At 40.5% G+C, this 17,136-nt stretch overlaps 1 protein-coding gene across 5 annotated transcripts in view; it reads left to right on the top strand.

The window, feature by feature from the left end:
- Window positions 1-17,136, top strand: part of rbm33a (RNA binding motif protein 33a) — a 195,552-nt gene that overhangs the window by 63,093 nt on the left and 115,323 nt on the right. For 3 of the 5 annotated variants that reach the window (XM_078537080.1, XM_078537103.1, XM_078537087.1), the window contains exons 5-6: window positions 586-916; window positions 4,606-4,746. In XM_078537080.1, coding sequence (XP_078393206.1) covers window positions 586-916; window positions 4,606-4,746 — 472 coding nt within the window. The remainder of the gene's footprint in view (window positions 1-585; window positions 917-4,605; window positions 4,747-17,136) is intronic. The other 2 variants (XM_078537083.1, XM_078537095.1) reach the window with 2 other exon arrangements.

The raw sequence follows: 17,136 nt of genomic DNA on the forward strand, positions 1-17,136 counted from the left end.
GTGTTGTAATATGTTTTAAAAGTGATGGCATTCTCCACACTTAATTTCACTTTGGCCTGGAGCTGAACACAGGCACATTGTGCCTGCAGCTCTGATGTCATCAAGCTTTCTGTCCATGTTTATCTGTTCACACGTGTCTAGAGTTAACAAACGAATCCACAACATGTTTGCACAAGCCCTAATGAGTGATTCGTGCCCTTATATCATTATAATACACAAGACAAGGTACCAAGGATTTTAATTTGCAACTGAGTGATTATTGTAACAATGGTTTAGGGCCATCACTGCAAGGTACAAAATGGCCAGTGACTTAATGTTAATGACAAAAGGGTAAATTTTACTGAAAATATTGTGATTTTATCTGCTATACAATCAAAATTTGTTTTTTGATAACATTTATTTGTATATTGCTGAAGCATCATTGCAATTTAAAAGCAAAAGAGGTGCAATGCTGAATTGGATAACATTTTGATGCTCATTGATGCAATTCTTTTAGTCACCTATTTTCCATTTTTAAATGTAATGGCGAGGACTAAATTTTTAAGCATTTTAAAGCATATCAAGTCCTTTATATTTTCCCTGCAGTTACCAAGGTGTATCCATCGACATCAATGCCTCAACATCTTTTACGGGTACATCCTTAGAATTATCCAAGAGTATAGGTGATAAATCTACTGAAGAGATATTCCATTATGCAGAAAATGCAGCTCTCGAAGTTGTAGAAGATGCACAAGAAGAAATGGAAAGCTACACTCAGGACGAATATGTTGAAGAGGAAGAAGGTGTGGAGTATGAAGACAACGACACGGAGCTTGGAGACGACCAAATGGATTACCCAGCAGAACAGGGTGAAGAAATGTACAATGATGAAGTGTTAGACCTTGAAATCAATGACCCTCTAGATGATGAATTTCAAGTAAGTCCTTTTCTGTTGTATCATTTCAGATAACACTTCATCACTAGGATCCAGGCTGATTTTAAAACTATTTCTGTCCCAGGGGAGGTGTGAAAATTAGACCTATTATCACTTGCTGTCAGTTTCTTTATCTCCTGTCTGACAAAGTTTATGTTGACAGCTTGTTTGGAGGTAGGCAATACTCTTCTGACAGGCTTAGAGACTGCTTGGCATTATGACCTTGAGGGTTGTATCTTTGTGAAAAAGCCTGCATTGTCTGATGCAGATACACTGCCAATTGTCAAGCACAGTTAAGGTGAAAGGGTTTTTATCAGCAGATTGGATGGGATCTGATTGAGCCCTGTAAAGGTGCATAGATTACTGACCTCTTTAGAATGTTAATTTTCCAGAAATGATTGATGTTCTCTGCATCCTTTCTTTCAACACATAGCAGCTTTAAGCTGAATAAAGAGATTAACTCTTAGCTTTTGAGATGATCTCTAGTGTAGAAGCATTTATCATCATTAAGTGGGTAAAACCACATAAGTCAATGCATTTTTGAATGGGAATAAAACTGTTCTCTACAATGAATCTGTTATGACATGGAAAATTGTTTTCAAGAAAATGATTAAAGCTGACATTTGACCAGAAAATTTAATTTTTTTCAAGCAATGTTGTAATTTCAAAACATATAAGAAAACTGTAGATGAGAAGTGATTTCAGAACCTTCCAATATCATTTGAGTTTTTTTGTATCGATTTTAGTGAATTATTAGGGAAAATAACATGGTTTAAGTAAGCATTGTAGCATTTTAAATAGAATTTTTTTCTTCCCACCCAAAAGCACACTCCCTGTTCTGTTCTGACTGATCAGTCCAATTTACCCTCCTCTCTCGTGGATTGCTCAATTCTATTTCTGCCAAGAGGTGCCCTGAGCAATGCAGGAAAGTACCCTTTTCAGAGACTCATTCAAGGCTAGCAAATTCATTCTATTGGGGTCAGTGTGAATGCCTGCTGGAACTGATTTGAATTTAAGTCTCCAGACTGTTAACATTGTAACCTCTTTGGATGTAAAAATGGCTGTAGAAAATGGAGGTTTACTGATGTTGTATGGAGTGTTTTTTTAAAAATTGATTAAGATGTGTTATTGGGCCATGGTAACAACTTTACTGTGCATTGAGCATATATCTGTAGATATGACCTGAGCGGTACATGATGCATACAGTAAGTGGAAAAAGTGAAACTGTTCAATTTCTCATCACCTTTGCCTTGATGATCGCAAAAAAGGAATCTAAGTGTGAATTTCAACACGAGTTTGCGCTCTTTCTTTCAAGTTGGAGATAACCAAACCCCTCAGTTTTTCCTGGCTGTAACATGTTTTTTTTTTTATGTAGACTATGCAAATTATATAAAATTTTTACTTCATATATAAGTACAAATGATACATTGTAAAACCATTGCATGGTTTCTTCTTTTGGGTCCATGGTAAATTAGGAGTTAGGAGCAGGTAGGCCATTCAGCCCATTAAGCCTGTTCTGCTATTCAGTTAGATGATAGCTGATCCCTACCTCAACTTCATTGCATCAGAGCTGATGTATACCTCTACTACATTTACCCACCTTTATTCCAAATCTCTTGATATCCTGACTTCTCAAAGATTTATGGATATCCATCTTGAAAAATTAAATTGACCCAGCACCCACAGCCTTTTTGGGGACTATGTTCCAGATTTCCAGTGAGAGTAAAAATGTCCTTTGTGATTTCATCCCTAAAATTCCTAGATTTTGAATATGCCCCCTTTTTTTACTCTTTAATGGGATATGAGCTTTGCTGATAAGGCTAGCATTTGTTGCCTTTCTTGAACGGCTGCAATCTACCTATTACAGAAACAGCTATAGTGCTGTTGGGATGGGGTGGTGAGGGAGCAGGATTTTGATTTCCTGCCCAGTGACCATGTAGGAATGTGGGTGTAGTTTCAAGTCTGTATGGTGCGTGGCTTGGAGGAGAACTTGCAGGTGGTGGTACTCCCATGCATCTGTTGCCCTTATTCTTATAGTTGGTAAAGGCTGCAGTTTGGAAGGTGGCTGCAGTGCATCTTGTAGATTGTGCACATTGCTGCTGTGCGCAGGTGGTAGTGAATAATTAACGTGGCAAATGGAGCGCCGATCAAGTTGGCTGCATTGTCCTGGATAGTGTTGAGCTTCTTGAATGACGCTGGAGCTGCACTCATCCAGGCAAGTGGAGAGTATTCCACCTCACTCCTGATTTGTACCGTGTAGATTGTGGGCGGACTCTAGTGCGTCAGGAAGTGAGTTATTTGCGACAGAATTCCCAGCCTCTGAGCTGTTCTTGCAGCCACAGTATTTATATGGCTGGTCTAGTTAAGTTTCTCAGGTAATCCTCAGGGCGTTGATGGTGGGGAATTCAGTGATAGTAATGCCATTAAATGTCATGGGAAGATGGTTCCATTCTCTCTTGTTCTGAGTTTTCCCACCAGAAGAAATTGTTTCTCTGTATTTACCCGAGCGAATTCCCTAATTAGTTTTAATATTTTGATTAGAAAACCCCTTGTTTAAATGTTCCCAAATCCTAATTGATTATAGTCCCAAAACATGCATTGCTTTTATAATACAGGATTTGTACTTCTTTATGAAATAAAATTATGTAATTAGCATAGTCTGCGTTAAAAACCTAAATTCAAGGGAATGCAAGCCAAGTTTTTGCAGCTAGTCCTTGTAACTTAACCCTAAAACACCAATATAATTCTGGTAACTCTGTGCTATGTCTCAATCAAGGAGTATACCTTTCCTGAAGTTGGTTGCTCAAACTGAATGTGGTCCTCCAGGTAGGATCTGATTAATGCTCTGCAGCACTGAAGCATAGTTTCCTCGCTCTTTATTTCCAATCCATGTGAGATGAAGGCCAATGCTCCATTAGCCATTTCGATTACGTTTTCTAGCTCTGCAAGATCTTTGTGATTTGTGTACATGGACATCTAATTCCCTTTGCTCCTTTCTTGCCATTAGGAAAATATTCTGATTAGTTTTCTTCAGATCCCTCGTACTTTCCCACTGAAGTCCATAATGCCATTCGCTTTGCCTGTTTTGATTTGTAACTTCTCAGCTCATCCATGCAATTTACTGTCTATCCCAGCTCAAGTATTACCGGCAGCATCCAAGTCATGAATCCACATGGCTATAGAGTATTGATATGCAGAGTGTATGTTTGATATTTACAAGTTCTGGTGCAGACACATCGTGTAAGTTAGAATAAACTTATTTGGAGGACAAAAGAATAATTCAGGATAAATTGCTACCAAGTAGCTGAGTGATAATACTTGTTAAGGAATACTGGAAACACCAAATTGGCAAAATAGAAACAGTAGTACCAAGTAGAAGACTAATGAAGTAAATAATGCAGGGCTTGGGCTGTGAAAGTCATTGAAATTAACTGTTTTTCAAGCTATAAATTACTTATAAATTTGATAAGTAAATCAGTACAAGCTTGTAAGAAACCCATATATCTCCCACTTTCTGTATAATAAAAAGAGTTGCTAATAACCGATTGTGTGGATAAAGGATTGCTTCACAATGATGCCTAGCAGTGACTACACCTTAACTGTCCAAAATTGAAAGGAAAAAAATTATCTGCTCTTTCCAACATCTTGAATTACACAATTTCCTGTAAGGGTAAACTTGTCTTTATTATCAGGATGAAGACTATACACAATTTTATACCACAAACCAGGATATGCCAGGAGACCTGCAAACTCAGGACAACGAAGAATATCAAGAAGCAGCAGCTTCAGACACGCAGGAGCAAGTTGTGGAAAATGCCCAAGAGCCTGAAGAGGTAAAAACTTCAAAGTGTAAACCGAAGTGTTTACACGCAAGAATAAAAGATTAATAAACCCAGGTTCCTTTTGATGCATTCAACAGTTGTTAAATTGTGGAATTGACAGTGGCCTGGGATTCATCCTCTCAACTGTGGGCTGTTGGGGGGAAGTATCATAAAATAATTTGAAAAGCAGTTTCCCCGAATGATCTGATTAAGACTCTGCTTGTTTATGTATTAAGCGATGCAAGCCATGTCTTGGGTTTGATTACCTGCCCGTGCTGGTTTAATTAATCTTTGCAGGACACAGGCATTCCAGTTGAGTTCAGTTTTTCTGAAGTAGTAAGAGAAAGCATTTTGGGATTACTGTTCCCGATAGCAATGTGAAAAGGATGTTGACTTGTTTTACAGGCCTCAACAACAGCTTGCTTTTATATAATGCCTTTTACACAAAATGTCCCATGGTGCTTCACAGGAATGTTATCAGACAAAACTTTATAATGAACTGTGTAGTGAGATATCAGGACAAATGACCAATGAAGGTAGTTTGATAAAAGGTAGGTTTTATGGAGAGCCTTAAAGGAGAAGTGTGAAGAGGTTTAGAGGGGGAATTCCAGAACTTAAGGTCTGCACAGCTGAACGCACGGCTGTCAGTGGTGGTTGATTAAAATCAGGGGATGTGTGAGAAGGCAGACTGGAGAAGCACAGATCTTGAAGGGTTGTCAGGCCGGATAGGGTTACAGTGATAAGGATGAGAATTTTACATTTGAGGTGTTGCTTGCGTGAAGCCAATGAAGGACAGTGAGGCAACTGATGGATGAATGGGACTTTGTGAGAGTTAGGGTACAGGTAACAAAGTTCTGAATGAGTTCAAGTTTATGGAGGGTGGAAACTGGTAGGTTGACCAGCAAAGTGTAGGAATAGTCAAGCCTCGAGGTAACATGAGGTTTTCAGCAATAGGTGAGCTCAGGTGGATTTGGGTGTTGTTGGAGGTGCAAGTAGAAGGTAACATGTTCAACAGCTGAAATATATTGCAAACTGTCTTTTTTAAACTACGGATAACTAAGAAGATAACTGAACTGCAGAGTGCTAGGTATTTCCTGGAATATTTAATGCTCAACTTTTCCAGTAACCTTCACAAGCCCTCTATTTGTAAATTGTGAAACAAAAATTAGGCTTGCCATTGACCCTTATTGACCTAAGTTCCCAATATTGACTTCCTACTTGTGTTGGATGCATTTTCAGACCTCACTTCTTTATACTGAAATAAACACTCTTGCATTAGTAAAGCTACTGTGATAGTAGAAGCCGTGTTGTTAATTGCACTAATCTATAGATTTAAAGCACTTTTAATTCTTATTTTCTCTCTCTATCCCATCTTTCTCACGTTTTGAATTTGTAATCTGTTTTCTAATCTCTTCCTGATTAAGAAATCTTTTTTCTACCAGGCTTACAGTCGTTTTTTTAGGTGAAACAAATTTTTTTAAAGAACTTTCTTTCTAATTGAAAATCCAGACTTTGAATATGACCCTTGCTTTGTAATAAATCTTCGATGGTTAATTTGAATCATTTATATCTAAAACCATGGTGTTCTTTTGCCTACAAGTGAATTCATGCATGACGGAGCCGGATGGTATGTTTTGAGTTGGGAGAGGGAAGATGTTCTATTTCTAAATGTTTCCCTTGTTCCTGACATGTTTAAGCATGATCTTTTACACAATGACCATCAATTTATCTAAAAGGAGAGGAAAGAAAGTGATTGACTTAAGATAGTTTTGCTTTTGGGGCACGTCCCTTAGGCATGGTGGTTTAAAGAACTTGTTTCAAACTTTAAAACTTCCATTTGCTTGCATTTGACATGTCAATCCAGCTCCAAGGAGAAAATATATTACAGCATTATAGAAGGCCTACAACTGAATGTTCACATCTTCTATGTTATAATTTTACATCTGTGTTCATCTGCGAGCTGTTTCTTAAGAATGTTGTTAAATTCCTTCTTTAAGGAACGTCAAATGTCCACATAATCTGTTTGACAGAGTTGCACATGGTCCTGTTCATCGTTAATGCTCTCTTTGCATTGCACGGCGAAACATGATAAATACCAACATGATTTCTTATATACATTAACATTATTACTTTTGGATAACTTGTATAGCAGGCAAAAAGTGCACTACTTGCAAGAGAAAACCTTAGGGTCAGTAACCCCAATTCTAGTAGAGGTAAAATAGATTTAACGGCAGTGAAGAATAATGTTCTTTGTCATGAGTAGAGAATGGTAACCTGATCATTATTTCTAGAGTTTACTTATGTACAAAGTGATCATTTTAAACATTTGTATCCTTCAAACGTTTAGACATAATATTCTGGGGAATTTTGAAGCAGTATACAGCAGAACTACTCTCACCACATATATTAGCAGCTTGTACTCAACACGACTGGGCTTTGGAATAACTGGAGATTTTCATCTTGTGTTGGCCTTTTGAATTTTGAAAAATGATATTAATCATATACATAATTAGGAGAACATTTAGAGTATTAACCAAAATGCAAACTTGTCCATATGCTCTTGATGGTGTCACGGCTCACTGGGGATAGTGTGCTGCAATATCAAGCTCCACTGCTCCCCGAGCTATGACAAATATGAAAAGGGTTTCATCAACCCACATAATTGTTTGATTTAGATTAACAGAATATGAGCACCAGGTTTGTAAACTTAATAATTAAATAACTGTTTGTTGAAGAAATTGTCTTTAACCAGTGGCAAAAGAACGAAATATGAATTGCTAGTTTCTAACCCTATAACCTAAACTGTACCTGCTTCTTAAATCCCTATACACATATACAAGACACAAAAGGCACACATCGTTAGGGTGGGATAAAGCTATTCAATAGCACCAATTCTGGGGTACAGGGCTCAATGGGTTGATTTTTGTCAATATCTTCCAAATTCCTTTCAGTTCTTTGTTGATGACACCAAGGTGATCTTCCAGCACTTTCAGTCTTTAGTTCAGTGGTTGAGCACTTGCCTTTCAATGTCTCTAACAGTGATTTTCCCTTTTGCCTCTTGACAGGGGTTTTCAGAGAGAGAGAGCAGGTTATAGAGATGTGAGGAGAAAAAGTAAGCTAGCTATTATTGTAGAATTACTGGAATCTTATACACACAGGAAAGAGGTTTTAGGCCTTTTTCCTTTCAGGCTAAGAGCTATTCTGCTGCACTGCTCTCTCAAATTCTGGTCACCTGGTCAAGAGCTAATTAAAACGTTGTTGCCATGCAGTTCCCCGTTAGACCGGACTCCTGCTCTGCACCATCCTGTCTTTCATGGCACACTCTGTTCCAGGACAGCAACATTGTATATATCCTTATCACTGTTAGAGTAGACATGTCCTGCAGCTGTTGTAATTTTAATCCACAGTCCAACAGAAATAAAAAGATATGTTCTTTACAATGGTAGCATTCAAATTTGGACAGCAGTTTAACAAAGCTGTATTAACTCCTTGTTTGGATCCGAAGGCGATAGGTCTGCCTTTTTAAGAGGATGCGACCCTTCTTGGCAAAATTATCCACAATAATGAATGACTATCCTTTGCAATGTAAATGTTGCTTGTTTTGTTTGCAGCGAAAACCTAACGTTCCAAAGATTGTGCATGATTTTCACCTATTGGTGAAACTATTTACTTCGCAATAATTTTCTTGTTTTGCACACTATCTGTTCCATCTCTCAGAAATGTTTCCTAGCTTGAGTTTGTTCATCATCTTCACTCTGTCCTGTTCACAACTTTGTGTGAATTCTACCATCAATTCTGGAGAAGATCCAGTGATGAAAAAGCTTCAATGAATCTATCCAAGCCAATCTGGCAGGTGCCAGAAAGGCAACAGTTAGGGGCACAGAGATCAGTTCTAATCCAATTTGTGGATGAGGTGGCTGTCCTGAGCATTCACTGTTGGCGACTTTTCAAATATCATTATCTTAAGTATTTTCAATCTAAAATACTTAAGTAAAGGTAAAGAAAATGGCAGTTAATATATAATCCAGTAAGGCCTAACTGTTAAAGTAAATTCCTTCCAATGAGCATAAAGAAAATATGATATTAAGTGTAGCACTTGACAGTTATTTAATGCACTTATTGAATCTATCAGCTATATTGCTTCTTCCCTACCTACACAGCCCCGCTAGCCAAGTATTTTAAAAAGATTTTTCACAGAATGTGGGCGTTGCTGGCTAGGCCAGCATTTATTGCCCATCCCTGATTGCCCTTGAGTAGGTGGTTGTGAGCTGCCTTCTTGAACAACTGCAGTCCATGTGGTGTAGGCACACCCACAGTGCTGTTAGGGAGGGAGTTTCGGAATTTTGACTCAGTGACAGTGGAGGAACGGATGGTGTGTGGGGCTTGCAGGGCAATTGACATCCCAAGGAGGTGAGTTCAGGACATACAAACATGAAATACAAGCAGAAGTCAGCCATTCTGCCCCTCGAGCCTGCTCCACCATTCATTATGATCATGGTTGACCTGTTTGTGTTTTGAATCATCTACCTCTGCTGTAAAAATATTCTGACCCCACCTCCTCCACCTGAGGTGAAGAGTTCCAAAGTCTCACAACCCCCTGAGAAAAAAATTCTGCTCATTTCTGTCCTAAAAGGGCAACCCCTAGTTTTAAAACAGTGCCCTCTAGTCCTGGACTCACCCACAAGAGGAAACACCCTTTCCACATCCACCTTGTCAGTACTTTCAGAATCGTATATGCTTCAATCAAATTGCCCCTCACTCTTCTAAACTCCAGTGGAACAAGCCCAGTCTGTCTAACCTTTCCTCATAAGACAACCTGCTCATTTAAGGTATCAATCTAGTTAACCTCCTCTGAACTTCCCCCAGCACATTTACATCCTTCCTTAAATAAGGATACAAAAACATATGAACGTGAAACCTGCACACACTATTCAATATGCGGCCTCACCAATGCCCTGTATAACTGAAGCATAACATCCTTACTTTTATGTTCAACTCCTCTCGTAATAAAGGATAGCATTCCATTAGCCACCTTAATTACTTGCTGTACCTGCATACGAACTTTTTGTGACACACGCACCAGAACACCGACATCCCTTTGCAGCTCGGAATTCTGCAGCAGTTCTCTATTTAAGTAGTATTCTGTTTTTTATTCTTCCTGTCAAAGTGAACAACTTCACATTTTCTCTCATTATACTCCATCTGCCAGATTTTTGCCCACTCATTCAATCTATCTATATCCATCTGCAACCTCCTTATGTGCTCTTCACAACATAGTTTCCTACCTGTCATCTGCAAATTTAGCTATCATGCTTTCACTCCTCTCATCTAAGTCATTGATGTAAACTGTAAAAAGTTGAGGCCCCAGCACTGACCCCTGCGGGACTCCACTCGTCACATCCTGCCAATCAGAAAATGACCCATTTATGCATACTCTTTGTTTTCTGCCAGCCAGCTGATCTTCTATCCATGACGTCATACCTAGCGCAAAGGAAGATGGTTGAGGTTGTTGGAGGTCAACCATCTCTGCTCCAGGGCATCACTGCAGGAGTTCCTTAGGGTAGTCTCCTAGACCCAGCCATCTTCAGCTGCTTCTTCATCAATGACCTTCCTTCTATCATGAGGTCAGAAGTGGGGATGTTAGTCTATGATTGCACAATGTTCAGCACCATTTGCAACTCCTCAGATACAGAAGCAGTCCATGTCCAAATGCAGCAAGATCTGGACAATATTCAGGCTTGGACTGACAAGTGGCAAGTAACATTCATGCCACACATGTGCCAGGCAATGACTGTCTTCAACAAGAGAGAATCTAACGATCACCCCTTGACATTCAGTGGCAGTACCATCACTGAATCCGCCACTATCAACACCCTGGGGGTAACCATTCACCAAAAACTGAACTGGACTGGCCATATAAATACAGTGGCTGCAAGAGCAGGTCAGAGGCTTGGAATCCTGCGGCAAGTAACTCACCACCTGGCTCCCCAAAGCCTGTCCACAATCTCCAAAGCACAAGTGAGGAGTGTGATGGAATACTCCCTACTTGCCTGGATGAGTGCAGCTCCAGGAACACTCAAGAAGCTTGACACCATCCAAGACAAATCAGCCCACCTGATTGGCACCCCATCCACAAACATTCATCCCCTCCTCCACTGACGCACAGTAGCTGCCATGTGTACCATCTACAATATGCATTGCAGAAACTAACTAAGGCTCCTTAGACAGCACCTTCCAAACTCATGACCACTACCATGTAGAAGGACAACAAGGGCAGCAGATACATGGGAACAGCACCACCTGGAAGTTCCCCTCCAAGTCACTCACCATCCTGACTTGGAAATATATCACCTTTCCTTCACTGTTGCTGGGTCAAAATCCTGGAACTCCCTCCTTTAATAGCACTGTGGGTGTACCTACACCACGTGGACTGCAGCGGATTAAGAAGGCAGCTCACCACCATCTTCTCAAGGGCAACTGGGGATGGTCAATAAATGCTGGCCCAGCCGGCGAAGCCCACTTCCGCAGAATGAATTTTTAAAAAAATACGTTAGCCCCTACACCATAAGCTTTTATTTTCCTCCATAGCCTTTGATGTGGCACCTTATCAAATGCCTCCTGCAAATCCAAATACAATATGTCTGTAGGCTCCCATTCATCCACAGCGCATGTTACTCCTTTGAAGAACTCCAATAGATTGGTTAAACATGATTTCCCTTTCACAAAACCATGCTGACTCTTCCCGATTACCTTGAGTTTCTCTTAAGTGCCCAGCTATAACCTCCTTAATGATCGATTCTAACACCTTACCCATGGTAGGCGTCAAACTGACTGGCCTACAGTTTTCTGCTTTTGGCCTCCCTCCCTTCTTGAGTAGAACAGCATATTTGCAACTTTCCAGCTTGATGCAACCTTTCCAGAATAGGGAATTTTGGAAAATTAACACCCAATGCATCTACCTCATTAGCCATCTCTTTTAAGAGCCTGGGATGAAGTCCATCAGGACCTGGAGACTTGTCAGCCCATAGCTCCATCAGTTTGCTCGGTACTGCTTCCCTAGTAATTGTAATTTCACCAAGTTCCCCTCTCCCACCCCCTGATTTATAGCTATTACTGGAATGTTTTTTGCATCCTCTGTAGTGAAGACAATCAAAATATTTGTTCATTTCATCTATTTCCTGATTATCTACAATTAACCCCTCATTGTTACTTTCTAGAGGACCAACATTCACTTACTCTTCTCCTTTTTAAATACCTGTAGAAACTCTTGCTATCCATTTTTACATTTCTAGCTAGCTTCCTCTCATACTCTAACTTCTTTCTCCTGATTAACCATTTAGTCATTCTCAGACACTCTTTATATTCTAACTAATCATCTGACATGCCACTCAATTTTGCACAGTTATATGCTTTTTTTCTTAAGTTTGATGCTTTCCCTAACTTTTTTAGTTAACCACAGATAGTGGATCATCCCTTTAGAATTTTTCTTTACAATAGGAACATAGTTATTCTGAATACACTGAAATATCCCTTAAATGTCTGCCGCTGCTTGTCTATTGATGTATCCTCTAGCCTAGTATCCCTGTTCGTTTCAGCTAGCTCAGCTTTCATGCCCACATAGCTGCCTTTATTTAAGTTTAAAGTCCTAGTCTTAGACCCACTCTTCTCCATTTTAGTTAAAAATAATAGCAAGAAAACATTTTGGTATGTATGGGAAAAAATAAAGTTGCTGCAAAGACTGAAGATAAAAATGCAAGTGTGTACAGTCAATTTTGAATTTGTTTAGATAGGAACAGATGGTGGCAGAGTGGTAATGTCACTGGACCAATAATCCAGAGGCCCAGGCTAATGCTGTGGGTACATGGGTTCAGATCACACCACGGTAACTGAAGGAAGGACTTTAAATTCAATTAATAAATTTATTCTTGAATTGAAAGCTCGTCTGAGTAATGGTGACCATGAAACTATCATTGGTCTTTGTAAGCACCCACCTGGTTCACTAATGCCCTTTAGGGAATGAAATCTGCCATCCTAGACCCACATGTTTGTTGATTCCTGACTGCCTTCTGAAATGGCCGAGCAAGCTGCTTAGTTGTTGAATCGCAGAGGTCTACAGCGCAGAAAAAGGCCCTTTGGCCCATCGAGTCTGCGCCGGTCAAACAAGTACCTAACTATTCTAATCCCATTTTCCAGCACTAGGCCCATAGCCTTATATGCCATGGCATAGCAAGTGCACATCCAAATACTTTTAAATGTTATGAGGGTTTCTGCCTCTACCACTCTTTCAGGCAGCGAGTTCCAGATTCCCACCACCCTCTAGGTGAAAAAATTCTTCCTCACATCCCCTCTAAACCTCCTGCCCCTTACCTTAAATCTATACCCCCTAGTTATTGATCCCTCCACCAAAGGGAAAAGTTCCTTCCTGTCTACCCTATCTATGCCCCTCATTTTATATACCTCAATCATGTCCCCCTTCAATCTCCTCTGCTCCAGGGAAAATAACCCAATCTCTCCTCATAACTATAACTCTCCAGCCCAGGCAACATCCTGGTAAATCTCCTCTGCACTCTCTCTAGTGCAATCACATCCTTCGTATAATGCAAATTCCAAAACTGCACAAAGTACTCAAGCTGTGGCCTAACTAGCGTTTTATACAGTTCTAGCATAACCTCCCTGCTCTTATATTCTGTGCCTCATCTAATAAAGGCAAGTATCTCATATGCCGCCTTAACCACCTTATCTACCTGTCCCGCTACATTAAGGGACCAGTGGACATGCACACCAAGGTCCTTCTGATCCTCGGTACTTCCCAGGGTCCTACCATTCATTGTGTATTCCCGTGCCTTGTTTGTCCTGCCCAAGTGCATCACCTCACATTTATTTGGATTAAATTCCATTTGCCACTGATCAGCCCGTCTATATTCTCCTGTAATCTAAGGCTATCCTCCTCACTATTTACCACCCACCAATTTTCGTGTCATCTGCGAATTTACTGATCAACCCTCTTATATTCAAGCCTAAATTGTTTATATATACCACAAACAGCAAGGGACCCAACATCGATCCCTGTGGAACCCCATTGGACACAGGCATCCAGTCACAAAAACATCCCTTGACCATTACCCTCTGCCTCCTGCCACTCAGCCAATTTTGGATCCAATTTGCCAAATTGCCTTGGATCCCATGGGTTCTTAACTTCATTATCAGTCTCCCATGTGGGACCTTATCCAAAAGCCTTGCTGAAGTCCAAGTAGGCTGCATCAAATGCATTGTCCTCATCTACACACCTGGTCACCTCTTCGAAAAATTCAATCAAATTGGTCAGACATGACCTCCACTTAACAAAACCATGCTGACTGTCCTTGATTAATCCCTGCCTCTCCAAGTGCAGATCAATTCTGTCCCTCAGAATTGCTTCCAATGGCTTGCTTCCAATGGTTTCCCCACCACTGAGGTTAGATTGACTGGCCTGCAGTTCCCTGGTTTATCCCTTTCTCCCTTCTTGAATAACGGTACCACATTGGCTGTCCTCCAATCCTCTGGCACCTCAGCTGTGGCCAGAGAGGTATTGAAAATTTTTGCCATTGCCCCTGCTATCTCCTCCCTTGCCTCACTCAACAGCCTGGGGTACATTTCATCTGGGCCTGGAGATTTATCTACTTTTAAGCCTGCCAGACCACTTAGAACCTCCTCCTTTTCTATGCTAATTATATCACAGTTCTTCTGCCTGATTTCCATACCCACGTCGTCCCTCTCACTTGTGAACACCAACACAAAGTATTCATTTAGAACCCTGCCTATGTCTTCTGGCTCCACACACAAATTACCACTATGGTCCTGAATGGGCCCTACTCTTTCCCTAGTTATCCACTTACTTTTAATGTACTTGTAAAATAACTTTGGATTATCCTTTATTTTACCTGCCAAAGTTTTTTCATGCCCCTATTTTGTTCTCCTAATTTCCATTTTTAGTTCCCCCCTGCACATTCTGTATTCCTCTTGGGCTCCCGCTGTTTTGAGTCCTCGGTATCTGCCATAAGCCTCCCTTTTTCTCTTTATCCAATCCTGTATATCCCTTGACATCTAGGGTTCCCTGGATTTGTTGGTCCCACCCTTTATCTTTACTGGAATATGTTAGCCTGTACTCTCCCTATTTCCTTCTTGAATGAGTCCGACTGCTCTGACGTAGATTTACCTAAAAGCTGCTCCCAGTCCACTATGGCCAAATAATATTTGATCTTATTAAAATCGGCCTTCCCCCAATTTAGAACTCTGATTTCTGGCCCATCCTTGTCCTTTTCCATGACATTCCTTGTGCTGTTATTAAAATTGCTTATTAATGAATATTTTAATTTTTTTCTTAGCCTTCTACCTCTTACCTTAAATTCATGCCCCCTGGTTAATGACCCCTCTACTAATGGAAAAAGTGCCTTCCTATCCACCCTATCTGTACCCCGCTACACCTCTCAGGTCCCCTCTCCGCCTATGTTGCTCCAAGGAAAACAACCCCAGCCTATCCAATCTTTCCTCATAGCTCAGACACTCCAGCCCAGACATCATCCTGGTAAATCCCCTCTGCACCCTCTCCAGTGCAATCACATCCTTCCTATAATGTGGTGACCTGAACTTCACGCAGTACACCAGATGTGGCCTAACCAGCATCTTACCCAGTTCCAGCATAACCTCCCTGTTCTTGCCTTTATTAGTCGAGGCATAGAATACAAATATCTTATGTGCCGCCTTAACCGTCTCATCTACCTGCCCTGATAGCTTCAGGGATCAGTGGATATGTACACCAAGGTCCCTCTAATCTTCAGTACTTTCCAGGGTCCAACCATTCATCGTGTAATTCCTTGCCTTGTTAGCCCACCCCAAATGCCTTACCTCACACCTTTCCTGGCTGAATTCCATTTGCCACTGCTCTGTCCACCTGACCAGTCCATTGATATCTTCCTGCAGTTTTCAGCTATCCTTCCCACCATTTATCACCCTACCAATTTTAATGTCATCCACGAAATACTTGATCATACCCCTGACATCTAGGTCCAAATCATTTATATACACCACAAAGAGAAAGGCCCCCAGCACCGAGCCCTGCGGAACCCCACTGGAAACAGACTTCCAGTCACAGAAACATCCCTCTGCCATCACTCTCTGCTTACTGCCTCTCAGCCAAATTTTGATCCAACGTGCCACTTCGCCTTGGATCCCGTGGGCTCAACTGTATCTCTCCCCAGAAAATCTTAAGCAAAAAAAGCAAAAATCATAGAATGCTTACGGCACTGAAGGAGACCATATGAAGGAATCTAACTGTAATCAGGAGTTTATAAGATTAAGACAAGCGATTTTATTGATTAAAAAGAGTGACTCTATGAAGTGTGGATTAAAAATTGAAAGCTGAGTTAATCTGCTGGTCAAGGTTTCAGAAGTTCATAAATATATCTGGGCATAATTGTGTGCTGAAGGACACCAACATCTTGTGCCATAGGATATTGTATATCTTCTAACACAAGGTAGTTCCTGAAAAACAGTAACTAGCCTCTGCAAATCACGGATACATCACCTCAGTAAGGCATAGAAAATTGTGAGATACCACAATCTAACAATGGATAACTTGTGAATTTTAAGGATGCCCCAAAATCAATTGTCAATCGAATCCGGGAAACAGTTCTAATCTTGAGACAATTGTGTAGCAAGGAGGTTACCACCATCTGCATGTTGCAGCTTCCTTTTGCTGGAAGCGCCCAGCATGCTTCCTGCTGGTTCAGCTCTTCCATGATAGAAATATTGGAACCTCACAGAATTTTTAGATTTGTCGGATTCACTCCAGTGTGTCTCAAGGTAAAGGTACAGCTATTGTAGCGAAATGATGATCGTTGTCCCCTTAATTGGGGTAGAGGTATCTTGCTTTACTCTTAGCTTTCTACTTGGAGATTTAAGGTAAATACTTTAAATATTGATGGACATCTTAAATATCAATTTGTAACATTATTTAAACCTGGATTCCCTAATGGAAACAAGATTACAGTTTCTTTTCCCAGAACTACCAGTGTTGTGATTGACTTCCCATCAATTGTGGATTGCACGTTTGATTCTTTAATAAACTTTTATGTACTTTAGAAAATATGTTGTCTCATATAGTCTTCTGTATCTAAACCTGAGAACCTATCTCCTTACACTCTTCAGTGGAGAGGTACATTGTTGGGGGGAGATGCCCAGACCCTTATAATATCAGGGTTGTTATAATGTGGCTAAAACTTGTTAAAAAGGCTATTTAGAGGACGATGATATTCCCTGGTGGTTCCTTTCCTTCAGGAAGAGTTAGATCAGTTCATCGTACCCATTTAAGTGTCTGTGAGGCTTCCGAGGAGTATGCCTGATCTCGAATAGACCCAAAAAGGG

This window comes from Cetorhinus maximus, chromosome 3, assembly GCF_964194155.1.
Source record: "Cetorhinus maximus chromosome 3, sCetMax3.hap1.1, whole genome shotgun sequence".
NCBI lineage: Eukaryota > Metazoa > Chordata > Chondrichthyes > Lamniformes > Cetorhinidae > Cetorhinus > Cetorhinus maximus.